At 40.4% G+C, this 14,012-nt stretch overlaps 2 protein-coding genes across 2 annotated transcripts; one reads left to right on the plus strand and one right to left on the minus strand.

The window, feature by feature from the left end:
* Nucleotides 1–308: 308 nt before the first annotated feature.
* LOC109466757 (M-phase phosphoprotein 9-like) lies at nt 309–11,546 on the minus strand. The gene is given in 21 exon segments (XM_019764584.1): nt 309–574; nt 935–1,003; nt 1,251–1,363; nt 1,552–1,674; nt 2,007–2,157; nt 2,358–2,472; nt 2,900–3,057; nt 3,495–3,663; nt 4,176–4,262; nt 4,470–4,534; nt 4,742–4,789; nt 5,213–5,266; nt 5,676–5,837; nt 6,457–6,505; nt 6,828–6,998; nt 7,273–7,428; nt 7,568–7,765; nt 8,980–9,115; nt 9,306–9,986; nt 9,989–11,082; nt 11,393–11,546. Coding segments are annotated over 20 exon segments (3,762 nt in total). The 5' UTR covers nt 10,956–11,082; nt 11,393–11,546; the 3' UTR covers nt 309–484.
* Nucleotides 11,547–11,711: 165 nt separating this feature from the next.
* Nucleotides 11,712–13,093, plus strand: LOC109466186 (probable peptide chain release factor C12orf65 homolog, mitochondrial). The gene is made up of 2 exons (XM_019763855.1): nt 11,712–12,247; nt 12,620–13,093. Exons 1-2 carry the CDS (start codon nt 11,924–11,926, stop codon nt 12,836–12,838), a joined length of 543 nt encoding a protein of 180 aa, XP_019619414.1. The 5' UTR covers nt 11,712–11,923; the 3' UTR covers nt 12,839–13,093.
* Nucleotides 13,094–14,012: the final 919 nt, after the last annotated feature.

Genomic DNA, 14,012 nt, shown 5'->3' on the forward strand with positions numbered 1-14,012 from the left:
TCTATTTTGTAGCAGTCAAGGCCCCAATTAGAATCTGTCTCGCATTCTAAATCATACACTTAAAACACAGCAAATTTTCCTAATACTGTGAAATTCGAACCCTACAAATTGACAGTCCTTGCCTCAGGATTGAATGTTATCAATTTCCCCCAGCCTTGTTAGAACTGCTTTAAAATAAACTATCGCTGCCACCAAGTATAGTATCTGTATCCTCACTGAATAGCTTTAAACAATGTTTAGATTTAAAAGTTCAAAGGTTAGGTGTAACAAATTCTTTGGTGTAATATAAACAGCGACCGCTGCGCAGCGTGCCTGCGAAGCTGATGTGTTATACCGAAGGGCAGTTATACTAACTTTACAGATAGTAGTGAATCACAACACCATTCATTTGACATTAGGGCATGTCTTTCACAGGCTACCTGGACCATGGAATGCACTTTTACAATCATCATCATTTGAAGTTTGGTTTGTACTAAGTGTTGACTCAGGAACGTAGAACGTTGTACCTTCTCAGTGTCATGCGCACAGAACCCAGCTCCTTCAGAACTTTGTCTAGCCTGTCTTCTAGGGCCTCCTGACATCAAAAGATAAAAAAGAAAAGAAATTGTTTACCAACTAGTTAAAGATTAGGATGGAAGCATTATTACATTATCTTTCATTCTTACTGATTAGCAACAAATATCTGCGTATTCCTAGTCCAGTACACTTTTTTCAGTTTGTAACTTCTCTGCTCTAGATTGAAATATAAGAATTTGAATGATTTTCAGGTAACTCTCCTTTCTTTCAAAGTTTTTTTTCAGAGTTTTTAAAAGTTTTATTCAAGGACAAAAGAAAGGAAGGTAAAGGCTTGCACCATGGCACAGCTACTAAGCAATGAGAAGCAGTTTTAGAAGAAACATTAATTTTAATTTAGAAGCTAAGAACTTAAAGGTACCTGATCCAGCTTGAGTTGCCTTGTGAGCCTTGGTCCTGAGCTGGGAATGCGACTGAGGGAGGACTCCAACTGTTCAGGACAAAATGAACAGGTAAGCAAATGTAATTCAGGATGTTATATACGTATGAAAATAAATTACTTCAGATACAAATTTACATGTACAACTCAAGCAACTAAAGATACTTTACCCCAATCACACAATTAGAGACTGACAAAATCACCCATACTGCTTTCTGGTCAGAAGCCCACAGACACACAGACACACACACACACACACACACACACGTCTTATGAAACTTAGGATAAACTATCCAACCTGTCTTTTTTCCTCGTTTAGCTCATCAAATCTCCTCTCCACATCCTGAACCTTGGCCATCCTCTCCCTCAGGGCATCATCTGTGTCATAAGGTGGTCTTACTGGGGATGGTCCTGTTGGCAGACAATGAAGAGTTAAACTTTCCTTAAAGTGATAACAATATATTATTTTAAAAGCATTTTGCACCTTTACTGCTTACAATAAGTAAAAAAAAATGATAAATTCTTAGTCAACAAATGTTTCTCCACACTAACTCTAACTAGTTTGTCTGTTAGTAGACCATGTGGAAGTTCTTTCTTACTCTTTGGAGTCTTCCTGTCAGTAGCTAGTGTGGTACGTTTGTCCTCCCACTCAGGGCGCGACGTCACTGTACCAGACTTCACCGCTTCTACTGCTGACGACACACGAGGGTCCACCAATGTACCTGTAGGGGGAATTTCTTACAAGTCATCATCTTGTGAAATACTCAAATCATGCAGGATTTGTTTGTTTCAACTTAATTCAAAAACAGTTCATTGATTAATTAAAAACATCTGCATCCACAAATTTTCGTTGCAGTTTTATGTGTTGAAGCATTTTGTCCCAAAGACATTAAGCACTTTTTTAAGGGGAGCTGAATTTTGCTAAACTGTAACTAAATCAGTAAAGCAGGCCTTCCTTCTTTTCACTATTCATGAAGCTCAAGCATACAGAGAACATTTTTTTCATACAGTTATTACATGGATACAATTTAGATACAGTATTGACAGCACCTACCTTGTTGTGTTGGCGTAGTGAAGTGAAGATTTCTCCGTAGTGATGCTCCATTGTCTCTAGTGGGCACTTCTACACCATACCTGTCTTCTCTTTCATTCTCTTTGCCCAGAGGTTGGAACTTGGGTGACAGACTTTTCTTTGGGCTTCTGTTCTGCTGAAGAAAATGACGAGACATTGACTATTATACATATTACTTGTATGGTGTGGAAGATGATAGAATACTAACTACAAACAAATATATGAATCCAAACAACATTTTGTTCAATCAAACATAATATCCTGACACTCAGAGTTATGGAAAAATCATAATTCTGTTCATTAATCTATAGTAGGAACCAATATGACACATACCTTTCCAGAGAATCTGTCAGTGCCTCTGCCCTGCCCAGTTTTGGGTGGGGTCTGTGTTTGTTGGTTCCTCTTGGGAGTTCCTGGTCGGGCTCTCTTTGGTGAGTACCTCGGTTCTCTATGTTTAAAGAGGTGACAGATTTTGTTAACAAAAAATGAGTAAACCCTGAATGGAACATAAAGGACTCTTTTAATGGAAAAATATGCTATTGATTGTCATTCAAGGCAGCAAATGATTTGTTACTGTAAGAAATTGAACACAAGCTTAAAACTCGACAAATGAAGAAAGCATGTTCACAATGAGGTACAAAAAGCAAGAACTTTGCTACAGTACTATAGACAGGTGCTAGGAGGCCCATAATCATTTTTTTGTCAAGACTGATCGACTGGCATACCAAATTTTAATTAACAACCATCAATATTCTTTGGAGTCATACTGCTAAACTGCTAAAACAACCACGAACATAAAGACAAACAGTACCAAAAACAAAGGTAACAAAAATACTTAAATAGCAAGGATAAAATCAGGAAAAAGTGCCCGCAACCTATATGTTCTTCTGTCATCCTCTGAGTCCATCATTTCACTGGACGTCTCATCGCTGCCGTACCGTTTGGGAGACTTCTGTTGGGTGGGGTCTTGTTTCCTCCTGTCCAGCTCGATTGCAGCTTGGATCATGGGAGATAGGGGGCGTTCTGCTTCAGCCTGGAGAGAAACAACAGTGAATTCATTAACACCGAAATGTTGCAACATGGTGAAAATGAAAAATTAACAGTGGAAGACAGACAATTCATTCACAAATGTGATGAGTTTTTTGTGTGAAATTTGCTGTGAAAGCTCACCATAGAAACCTTGAACACATGGAAACAATAAAAATGTCAAAATACAGAATTATAGTTGTTAGAAGCTATCAAGGCCACCAGTGCAGCACCAAAAGTGTCCCTTCATTCTCCTTCAAACTACCAAACCCTTACAGTGATGAATTACAGGTTACAGAAAAATGTCTATTTCTACCAGAATTTAAGAATGCTCTCCTATGCTGACTCTCTCTTGACATTGCACTGGACTTCAATGATTCAAGAGAACAGCTTTGAGGAGACTATTAGTAACCGGACTGATAATGAGCTTAGCGGATGATGTACCTCCTGTTGTGTTCCCTGTGGTGCTGTGTGGATGTAGGAGGGGCTGCGGTCCATGGGCTCTCCTGTGAACACGTTGTGCTGTGTGCTGGGTGCCAGCCACCTGCGGCGTGCCGTGGGGGACGAGAAACGCCCTCCTGAAGTACTCAGGGTCTGCTGGATTTCTGCCAGGCTGGGGAAGAACAGACACTCACGGATCACATTTACCTCTGCCATTACATGTAAAGAAAACTGGAGTCATCCTGACTTACTATGACTCAAAATCCTTCTAAATTTATCTTGTCTTGTTACTGGTATCTTGTTTAAGAAACAAGCTTGATAAGCTATTTCTTGTACTGGAGAGTGAAAGCTACTGCTGATCATATTTATACGTTCTAACAGTGATTGAATGCAGACCTATATGGAGGACAACCACAGTTCATAGTACATACATGTAGATCTGAGAATCCAGGACCCAAATTTGCATCCAGAGCACTTTGTTGTATCTGTATCTGTATAGCCGGTATAACCGCTCTTTGGCGTAACACACCAGCTTCGCAGGCACGTGGCGCAGCAGGAGTATTGGAGGTAACTGTTAGGTGATTTGTTAGTTGTTGGTAACTTTCTATATTGTCTATCTATGATCAAGACTATGTGCACAAAGCAAGTCTGGTGTGTATCTGAGTAGTTGACGTGCAGACTCACGTGATAGACGGAGAAAGACCCTTCTCCCTCATCAGGTTGTTCTCATGTTCCACCTGCTTCAGCTGGACCTCCAGCTTCCCTATTGCCCTGGGGTACAAACATTGTCATCTTCACTACAGTCAGCAGTCCAGATTCTGAACCACAATGTCAGGATTCAAATCCCACAATGGCAAGTTTCTGTACCAATGCCAATTTCATGTGATTCTACCCCCACAGAGACCAAACAATACAAAATTACAGTATGCCTGAGATGGTTAAAAACTAAAATCTACATGTATGTACTAGTATACTAACCTCTTCATCTCCACCACCTCTGACCTGGCATCAAACAGCTTGTCTTCTGCCTCCTTTAAAGCAGCCTGGGGGTACAAAGAAATGATACAATGTTACAATAACAACTGCACTTCTCAACATCTCCATAATTATGCTAGAATTGAGTTTATGATCTCTTAAGTCCTGCTTGAACATAAATGTTAGAAGAACAAGCCAGCAGACTCTTTAAAACATCTTCTTCTACTCCTCTCATGACACTCAAAGTCCCTATAAAGTATCTGTGTTTCCCTCACCTTGGTGCTCTGGTGTTCTCTTCCTAAGGCTCCATACTCCTCTACAACCTGTATTCAAGACAGCAAAAGCCATGGCAAATTAGACTACGTACAATAAAAAGCATTGTCACTGAGAAACCTTTGAAACAATAATCCTGATTCTGCAATATCATTAAAATTAACACATGCTGTGAGAGCAAGCAGTGTGTTGAAGCATTAATTGTAACTGAAAGTCCTGTAGTGCAGTACATAGAAAATGAATCTGACAGAGGTTTAAAAACTAGCAGATTATATACCAAGTTTTAGTATCTTTCAGCGACATTTGGTTCCTGATTCCAACCTTCATTCCATTTAAAAAGCCATGCACTATGAATTTTTAATCACGTAATGTTATATGTTAGTCACAGAACAGCGAGCTGTTGCTGTTCGAGTGTAGGCTTATACATGTATATGCATCTGCCACCTTCTACTCTATTTTCATGGTTTTGTTACCTTCCGCATTAGGTTTTGCTCAATCTCAATTGCAGATGCTCTCATAGCATCAGCCTGAAACAGGTGTGAACCAGGGAAAACATTTACTATTATATTTCTATATTACTCACAAACATTTCAAATAATTTGATACCTGTGCTTCAGTATGTTATTTAATTGTAAGTATCTGTACCTGTATAGATTTTATGAGTTAAGCTGGACTATGTAATACTTTTAGGATTACAAAATGTATTTGCCCAATTGTTTTATTCTATCTTTTTTATATTTTGTCATTGGTATTTCAAATGCTGTGTTATACATGTATACTGAAAATCAATTAAGTTTGCTGCAATCAAATTTTAGGAGAATCAAAAGTTTTCAGTATAAGAGTTTGTGGTTGAATTAACACCAAAGAAGACAGAGGATTATGTTTGCTGCAAAACATAAAACTTAAAAACAGAGAAAAATGTCCAGATTTCAGTACCTTCAGTGTTTCTTGCATCTCCCTTTCCAGTTGCCTGTTGCGGGTCTCTAGTTTGAGGACGGTGTCGGCATCCATGGACGACTGTCTTCTCGTCTGCTCCAGGTTATCCTGAAGGACCTCCACGGTACGCGTCGTGTTCTCGTAATGCTCCGACCATTCTGTCTGTAGCCAATAGGAAGGGTAGGATTACAAAGTTAAGTTAATGTACCATCTAAAAAACATTTTGCCATGTGCAGCAAATGACTATGGGGACCATGTGCAGAAAAGGTGAAAAGAGGAGCTTTCCAGAGCTAGTGCATTTTGTTACATTATCCCCCGTTTCCAACACAGCAACATGCACGTGCACATGCACTATCTCTCTCTCATTCACACACAGCAAACAACAAATATGCAAAATTTGCACCATAATGTTTTGCAGCTTAGATAAATAAATACACCATGTGAAAGCCTACTAGTAAATGTATATGGGAAAATTGTGGCATCCTCTAAAAATATCTACGCCTCTTCAGTTGCTAACTTATTACCGGTTTGGAGTTCTGTTGGAAAATGCAACCTGTGTGATTGCATGTTGGTAGTGTAAAGTCTTCATGTCCTTCTGATATCTGTACACGTAGCTTCAGCAGCATAAGGACACAGTCAAACACTGGTTAGCGTTAGCGTTTAGAGCAGACAAATAAAACAGACAAGTAATTTATTGGCAGGATATTTGGAATATGATGATGATGGCATGAAGAAGATACATAAACAAATAGATAAATTTAAAAAAAAACTATTTAGTTACCAGCTTTCCTTGAAGACTATGAAGTTGGCTTTCCAAGTTGTGGATACGGCTAAAAATGAAAAAAAAAAAGTCATTAGAGACACATTTAAAAAAGCCATCTCTCAAAGTTTTGGGGGTTAAGATCTGTAACTTTTCTTGGATGTAACTAAGACACATAGCAACAATTGTTCCTTTAAATTTAATGATTTTTATTTGTGCACAAAAAATGGACTACTGGATAGGTAAATTGAATAGTTTGTCCAAATCTAGCAATTAGTAATGTTTCAATTGGCACAGAGCCTGTCACATTTCTTGTCAACTTTCACTTGGCATTCAAAAGGCATTCTAACTTTCCAGCAGATGTGAAGAATGTGACCATGATATTAACTCACACATGAGACTGTTGTGCCTGTTCCTCAGCCTGTTGACACCTGGTGCGGAGCCTGTTGTTGGCCTGTACCAGCTCTGTGTACATGGGAGAGGACGTGACACTGTTCAGGCTCTGGAGCTGAGACTGCGACTTTTCCAGTGATGACAAAGTGGACTCTAACTCACCAACATGTCTGCAACAAAAAACAGGATTTTGTGTAAAATAAGTCAGGTTAACAGGTACAGGAGTTTATTATTACTAGGTGCAAGACCAACGCCTGAGTAAGTTTGGCTAATTATTAGCATCTTCTACATATGGTAGATCAATTCACTTCGTCAGCAAAACCAAGCAATTAGTAACTTAACTTAGAAAATTTGGGTGAGTCCAATTTTTGTTGTGTTGGAAATCACAGTTCAATCGTCATTTCACTTTTTAGAAACGTATGTTTATTATTCAATTTCCTGTACCTGTTGGCATCTGCTAGGGCCTTTTCAAGCTCTGCAACTTTCTGTCTAAGCCGCTCATTTTCACTCATGATGTTCTCCACTGGTACAGAGGGGGGTGCTGGTGACTGCTGTTTGACCTCCATAGACTGTACTGTGTTCTCTAGGTCCTGGATTCGACTGGGACAGAAACCAGAGTACATTTGGTCAAGCAAACACATGTTTGTTGTTTTCAATTGTGAAACTTAAATCATGTCTAAATATAACATAAGTCAAGTTACTCTTGATTGCTGCAAAGTTGAAGTCAATCCCAGCTCACCCATTGGCTGACTGCAGGGTCTCCTCCAGGTGTTCACACCTCTCCCTCAGCCTCTTGTTCCCGTCCTCCAGCCTCTTGTAAGGAGACTGGTTATTGGCTCGCTCCAGCTGGCCGCGCAGTTCTGTGATCTCCTCCTCGTAGTATGCCCGCAGGTCCGCCATGTGGCGAGCGTGCTTCTCACGAAGGTTAACCCGAATGCTACAAACCAAAATCATTTCTCGTCAATTGTACAGATAGATCAATTTCTGTTAAGTTCTATATCAGCATTTCAAAAGCCATTAATGTGATAAAATGTACATGTTTTACTTCATTATCTACTAGCAGTGACACAGCTATTGGTCAGAAGTCCAGATGAAAGGAAATATGGAGAATACCAAAAGAGATACTCCAAGATGAGAGAAAGCTGCTCAGGAGTGGGAGTTGTTCTGAGACAGCACAGGTGAGAAAGACAGGAAAGAACATTGCAATAAGATTTACCGTAGTGGTAGAATTCAGTATATATAATAGTTTCATTTTCATGAACTTGACTGTGTCCTGATACTAAACAAAAAACATGTATATGTGTCTGTTTTCTGTAGGCTGTGATTCGTATTACATTTATATTATCATAATACTGAGCCTGTATTTTGTTACCTTTCAAAAATGTAAGTTGTTAGAATTTGTTTCTGCAAATTGCAGGTTGGTCACGATTTAGAGCTCTAATGATGACATTGACAGTAAATTTGTCCTATCTTTTCATTATCACATGACACATTTGAGAAGTAAGTGCGGGTTACTTTCTATACATACATGTAACCTACATGAATATTTTACATGGTCCCAAGGGGAACATCAAAAACACCTGTGCTTTACAAAGCTACGGCCAAGCTAAGGTCACCTAACGGGAGCAGAGTCCATTGTTCCCACACAATGCACATGTACACGTTGCTGCGTACAAAAGACCATGTTTGCCTAAAGGTCTATTACGCTATGTAGTCCCTAATACTTTGTCAACAAAGGCATGAGAAAAGGTTTTAACCGTCAAAAATACTTACTCCTTGTCTGCTTCACTGGTGAGCAGTTGGAAAGGTTGATCAAAAAGTTTTAAAACAGACACATTAACAATAAATTGCCAAACAACACAATTAGTAATTAATCATGAAAGCATCTACAGGGCTGGGAGAAAACTTGAAGTTGAATATATCTGTATTCACTCTGTAAAACTCATTGTGTACACTGACTAAGGTATAAACCTGGCCCTGTTTTCATGTGTTTTTCTAGTTAAGCTGCCTGTCTAAATTCAAGAACTAACATTTGAGGTGGCCTAAACTAAAGAGGATTTGACTAGTACAAATGGACAAACAATGTACTAACACTGATGGATATACCCTTCAGAATTTCACATACACAGTGACAGTCCACAAGGCACTTACTTTGATGCCACTACTGGATCCTCAGGAAGGGAGGGATCCTTGGCCGTTCCCATGCGATCTGAGATCATGTCCACATCCTCCATGGTAGCCTTCATTTTCTCATGTCTGTCTCGAAGCTCTGTCTTTAATTTTGTACCTTGAGGAGAAAAAAATAATAAAGAAAAAGGTACTTGTTCAACAGCTCAAAGATCAATTGAAATCATAATACATATTTGATTAAAAAGTATCTTAACAAAGTACCAGCAAAATGTATGCCACAAATAATCTTCTATTTTCTAATAAACTAATATTCATTTGTTTATAAAATTGAAAAACACAAGACCCACCTGGGGTCATCTGTGCAACTGTCATTGGATCAGGTGGCAGTTGACCCTGGGATGGAGGCTGCCTTTGGACTTCAGTACCCAGCTGGGAATGAGCCTGTACTCCAGGAGGATGCTGGGATGGTACTACCGCCCCCGGAGGTGACAACTCTACCGATACCTCATTCAACATCAGGTCATCCGGCAACTTCTGGTACAAATCGTTTTCATCCATCTTCCAATACGAGAAGCCTGAACACACTGTTGTAGATGGACTTACACTTTCCATTGGCCCTGCTGGTAGAAACTCTTCTGTCACGGAACCATTCTCGCCTATTTTTAGAATCTGTGCATCGTGAGCTGGGTACCGACTAGATGGTGTACTCGGATAAAACTTGTTTACTGGTTCCTCTTTGTTCCTCATCTTTATAGAATCATTTGGTGGTTTCGGGTCGTCCCTTGACTTCTGTTGAACAGATTGTTGTCTCTTTGACCAAGTCGTTAAAGGTTTTGTGAGTTGAGGGTCTGTTTGGGGTTCCCGCAAGGGCCACTGTGCTGCGATAACCTCACTCTGACCGTGTAGCCTGTTTGTTTCACGCTGCTTTGCTTTGGGCGTGTTGGTAGTTGAAACGCTGGGAAAATCTTCATCTTCGTCAGTAGCATCAGTGGCCTGCATCCTTGGTACACTTTGTTGAGAGAAAGGCTGTAACCGATTGATTCCGGACTGTTATCTTGCATTTTACTTGTCTGCCTTGAAATGTTTTCTAAGCTATCTGCAATATCTGTGGCACTGCCGTTAAGTTGGTTTTCTGGGATAGGCGTGATTGAAAATTGCTCTTCCTTTGCAGGACTCCCACGGGAAGACCCGATCCCGGAGCTGTTCTTCCCTCCGCTGTCGCTCCGTCTGTCCTGCCTCAGCTGGTGGTGGAGCATTTCTCGCTCGATCTGAACCTGGATGTGTCGGATCTGACGCTGATGAGCTTCCTGCTGGGCCAGCATATGTTCCTGGTGGCGTATCTCCATCTCCTGGAACAGCTGTAGCCACCGCTCTTCAAGCATCCTCCTCCTCCCCTCCCCTTCATGTTCACTCATCTTGTCCACGTAAACGCTCATGGTTTCCAGGGGCCACGGGGTGACAGGGGAATGACGATCAAAACTTAGCGGACTTGTCCTGTTGTCCCAAGGACTACCGGATAATCTTGTGTTTCTTGCTGTGCCGGTATCTTCAGGAAGTGACCTCTGTCCTTCCCTGTTCCCCTGTCCTCCATCTTGTTGTAACGTTACATCCTCTTTAGGTTCACTTCCTGTCTGTGAGACTGTGTCGCTGCTGGCCTTACTTGCCATTTCCACCAGCCCACTGTCTTCCTGTCCGTCCTCGGTACCAGCGGCTTCTGTCTGCAAACTTTCACCCTGGCTTGTGGCTTTTGTCTCGGTGCCCTTAAGACCCGCAGTGCCGTTAGAACTCTTAAGTTGCTCAATCCCTGGATCGCCATTCTCTGCACTAACGACATGACCAGCTGTATTTGCAGGCGTTTTTGCCGAGGAGTTTGCTTCTTCTCCTAGCCCTTCGACCGTGACGTCCAGCGGTGTTGTGAGCGGATTTTGTGAGAGAAAGCCGCTGTCTGTGGTTAAATCGCCGTCGAATGGAGGTTTAGCATCAGTAGCAGCTGCCATGTCGTTATCTAGTGGCAACAGGCGGTGGATGTGAGGAGAATCGTTCCGCCTTGGGCGCTCCCTGCGGCGTGAAATTATCAGACGACTTTTTCCCTCAGGATTTGCGGAGGGGGAGGGGTGCGTGAATCTATGGAAACACGAAAGAAAACCCACAAAATCAACACCTCGTATGCTGGAATCCCTAACTATTAAGTCAACCATATAATCCTAATCAGTTGATAAGTGACAGAAAACAAATCAGACGACACAATAAATGTTAACTACCACAATTTACAACACAAACACGCAGCTGTTTTCACAGCGCCACCTCGGCGTGACTGTTTTTCTTTCACTGAGTTTCAGCCCCGCTGAAGTGCCACCAACGTCCGTGACACATGCATTACAAAGCCTGCATCGTTCACTAGAAATATCGGACCGTAAAGAAGTCTAGAGCCCACCTGTGACCAAGTGAAAGGGTGAAGTTTTCAAGCACCACTGCACGAGCACGTCTTTCAGCCGAGCAGCCGCCATTATATTTGCAAAAGAGCCCGGGGCGGGACTATAACATGTCTTGAAACTTAATCCGGCCACATGATTGGTTGTTTGCTAAAGCTCACAGCCAATCAAACTGCTTGAAATCTGGTCCTGTCATTTTTTTCTTCTCGACTAGTCTATAATGATAGACATCATGATAGGAGTCTTTTTGCAAACTCTTTCGAAAGTCAAAATATTGTTTCTCTAATTTCTGAAACGATGCAATAGAATCACATATGATTTCTTATTTCTTATAACACGACTGGTATATTAGAATTTTATAAAGACTATTGCGTCCCCTTGTGGAGTATTGGTCTCACCTATTCAACTTTGACCTGCAAGATGGCTGAAGATGGTTAGAAAGGCACTGCAATCAGGTTTTTGAGCAATTTACGTGCAATTTTCATTCTATTTGGACAAATTGGTAACATATTATTTACAGATAGCTGCTGAAGATGGCCTCAATTATCATTCTGGCTAAAAATATACACCGGACACCATTGTTCTATACTGGTTTACGAAGGCAAACGTGGTCGATGTCGGCTTGTCAGTTGCAGTTGGTCAAGCAACAACAACATCCACACATGTCAAGATGTTTACAACAATATTCCATTCGCTGGACAAGCACTAGAAAAGAACCGAAGAAGAGTTTGGTCGAATTAGTTGAGTCAGAACTAGAAGAGAGTTTTCAGCGCGGTTGGGGGCCCGGAGGACAGGCAACCAACAAGACCAACAACTGTGTACTGCTGAAGCACGTTCCGACTGGCATAGTAGTGAAGGTAAACCTTTCTTTACTTTGTAACTTTCAAGAATCAAACAGTGCATCGTGAATACATGCAGTTAGTTGCAAGGTATTACAATATTTGATTTTACGGCTTTGCAAAACTGCATTTTTCTCAAGCCGCTGGCAATCTTGGAAGATTACTGTGACAAATTTGCAAACAAAACTCGAGTCAGAAGAAGATAACTTTTTGATTTAATTGTATCGTATTGCATTGTAAATGGAGAAGGATGTATGTTTGGCACAAATACATACAATTGAATTGACCATCATTGTTGTCGAATAAAACCAGGAAATGTTATGCTATTGTGTCATGACTTTATTGTCCACAAATAACACGTTTTCTCTCAACTTTTCTCACCTGTCACAGTGCCATCAGACCAGGTCCTTGGATGAAAACAGGAAATTAGCCAGACAGCACTTGAGGGAGAAACTGGATCTACATGTGAAGGGAGAGGAGAGTGTGCTGGTCAAGGAGAAGAAAGAACTTGCCATCAAGAAAAGAGAGAAACGAAAAAAGGCCAACAAGAACTTGGAGAAGAAAAAGGCCTTCAAGCAACTCCTGCAAGAATGTGATGATGATGTGTAAACAGAACTAAAATGTGCACAAGGATACAGAAATGATGAAACAGACTTACAGTCACATGCAGTTGTGAACAACTAAAAGTCAATGAAATAAGATTATCATGATGATGTACTAAACTAAGTACTAGTAGTCCTATTGTCCTAAGTATGTTTTGAAGCTCTGCAGAATACCAAGTCATGATATAACTTTTTTTAGATGCGGTGTAACAACTGTGGTCAAAGACTACAGTTGTTTGACTGTAGTCTTATATATATATATATATATATATATATGACTTATAAGTTATATGCTGCTGAGAGAGCTTAGATGTTAGTTAGATCAAACTGGTTCTTGTTTATAATTTACTAGTACTGTATCTCGAAGAAAAGCATGTATAGTTTTAATCAAAGGCTCTGTAATATTTAGAGGAACAAAATGATATTGGTATTACTAGACATTAAAATGTCAGGCTAGTAGTATTTGATCGATCATCTGATGATGAGAAGAATTACTATGTACATCCACCATGAAATTATGCTTATGACAATAAACCTTGCTCAGACAGTAGTGATTTTGAATTCATGATCATGGGAATTGCAGATGGCTTCTATTAACAGATGGAATTCACAAGGCTTTCCATCCACAGATGTGGTTGTGTTATGAACAGTAAAAGGGCTTCCGAAAATAGTTTCATCAGGTTGGTAAAGTATAGGATATAAGGGTTTTCTTCTACACAATTGTTCGTACCTTGCTAACATTTCGGTGACACCTTCCACAGAGCTTCTGATTGGAGTTCTGGTTCTCTCCGCTATACATGTAGCCGATATATAATAGGTGGCGCTTTGCGGAACATGGGTGGGCTGCTAGAAGTGTGATTTATGAGTCAGCCTAATGCATATGGCAGGATGTGGAGATGCCTCGAAAACATCTCTTACTGACAAATACACCCTCCTTTTCTCAATCCACTATGAAGGGTTTGTACTACAAATCTCAAACAGGATTAGGATAATCTGAATTACACTTTGATGGGATATCTCAGCTCATGACAATATGCAGAGTGTCTAATACCAATTTGAGATTTCATTAATAAAGAATCATTGAAACAAACGATACTACCCTGAGCATGTGTGAGGGAATGTGAATTGCTTACTCCAAAAAACATACAGTTAGATTCATGTATCACTGTATTCCCCAAAAG

The sequence above is a fragment of the Branchiostoma belcheri genome, unplaced genomic scaffold, assembly GCF_001625305.1.
Source record: "Branchiostoma belcheri isolate BF01 breed outbred unplaced genomic scaffold, Haploidv18h27 scaffold1, whole genome shotgun sequence".
Taxonomy (NCBI): domain Eukaryota; kingdom Metazoa; phylum Chordata; class Leptocardii; order Amphioxiformes; family Branchiostomatidae; genus Branchiostoma; species Branchiostoma belcheri.

Coding starts and splice junctions, on each gene's coding strand:
- LOC109466186 (XM_019763855.1), top strand. CDS start 11,924: ATGGCCTCAATTATCATTCTGGCTAAAAATATACACCGGACACCATTG. Junction 12,248..12,619: donor CGACTGGCATAGTAGTGAAG/GTAAACCTTTCT, acceptor CACCTGTCACAG/TGCCATCAGACCAGGTCCTT.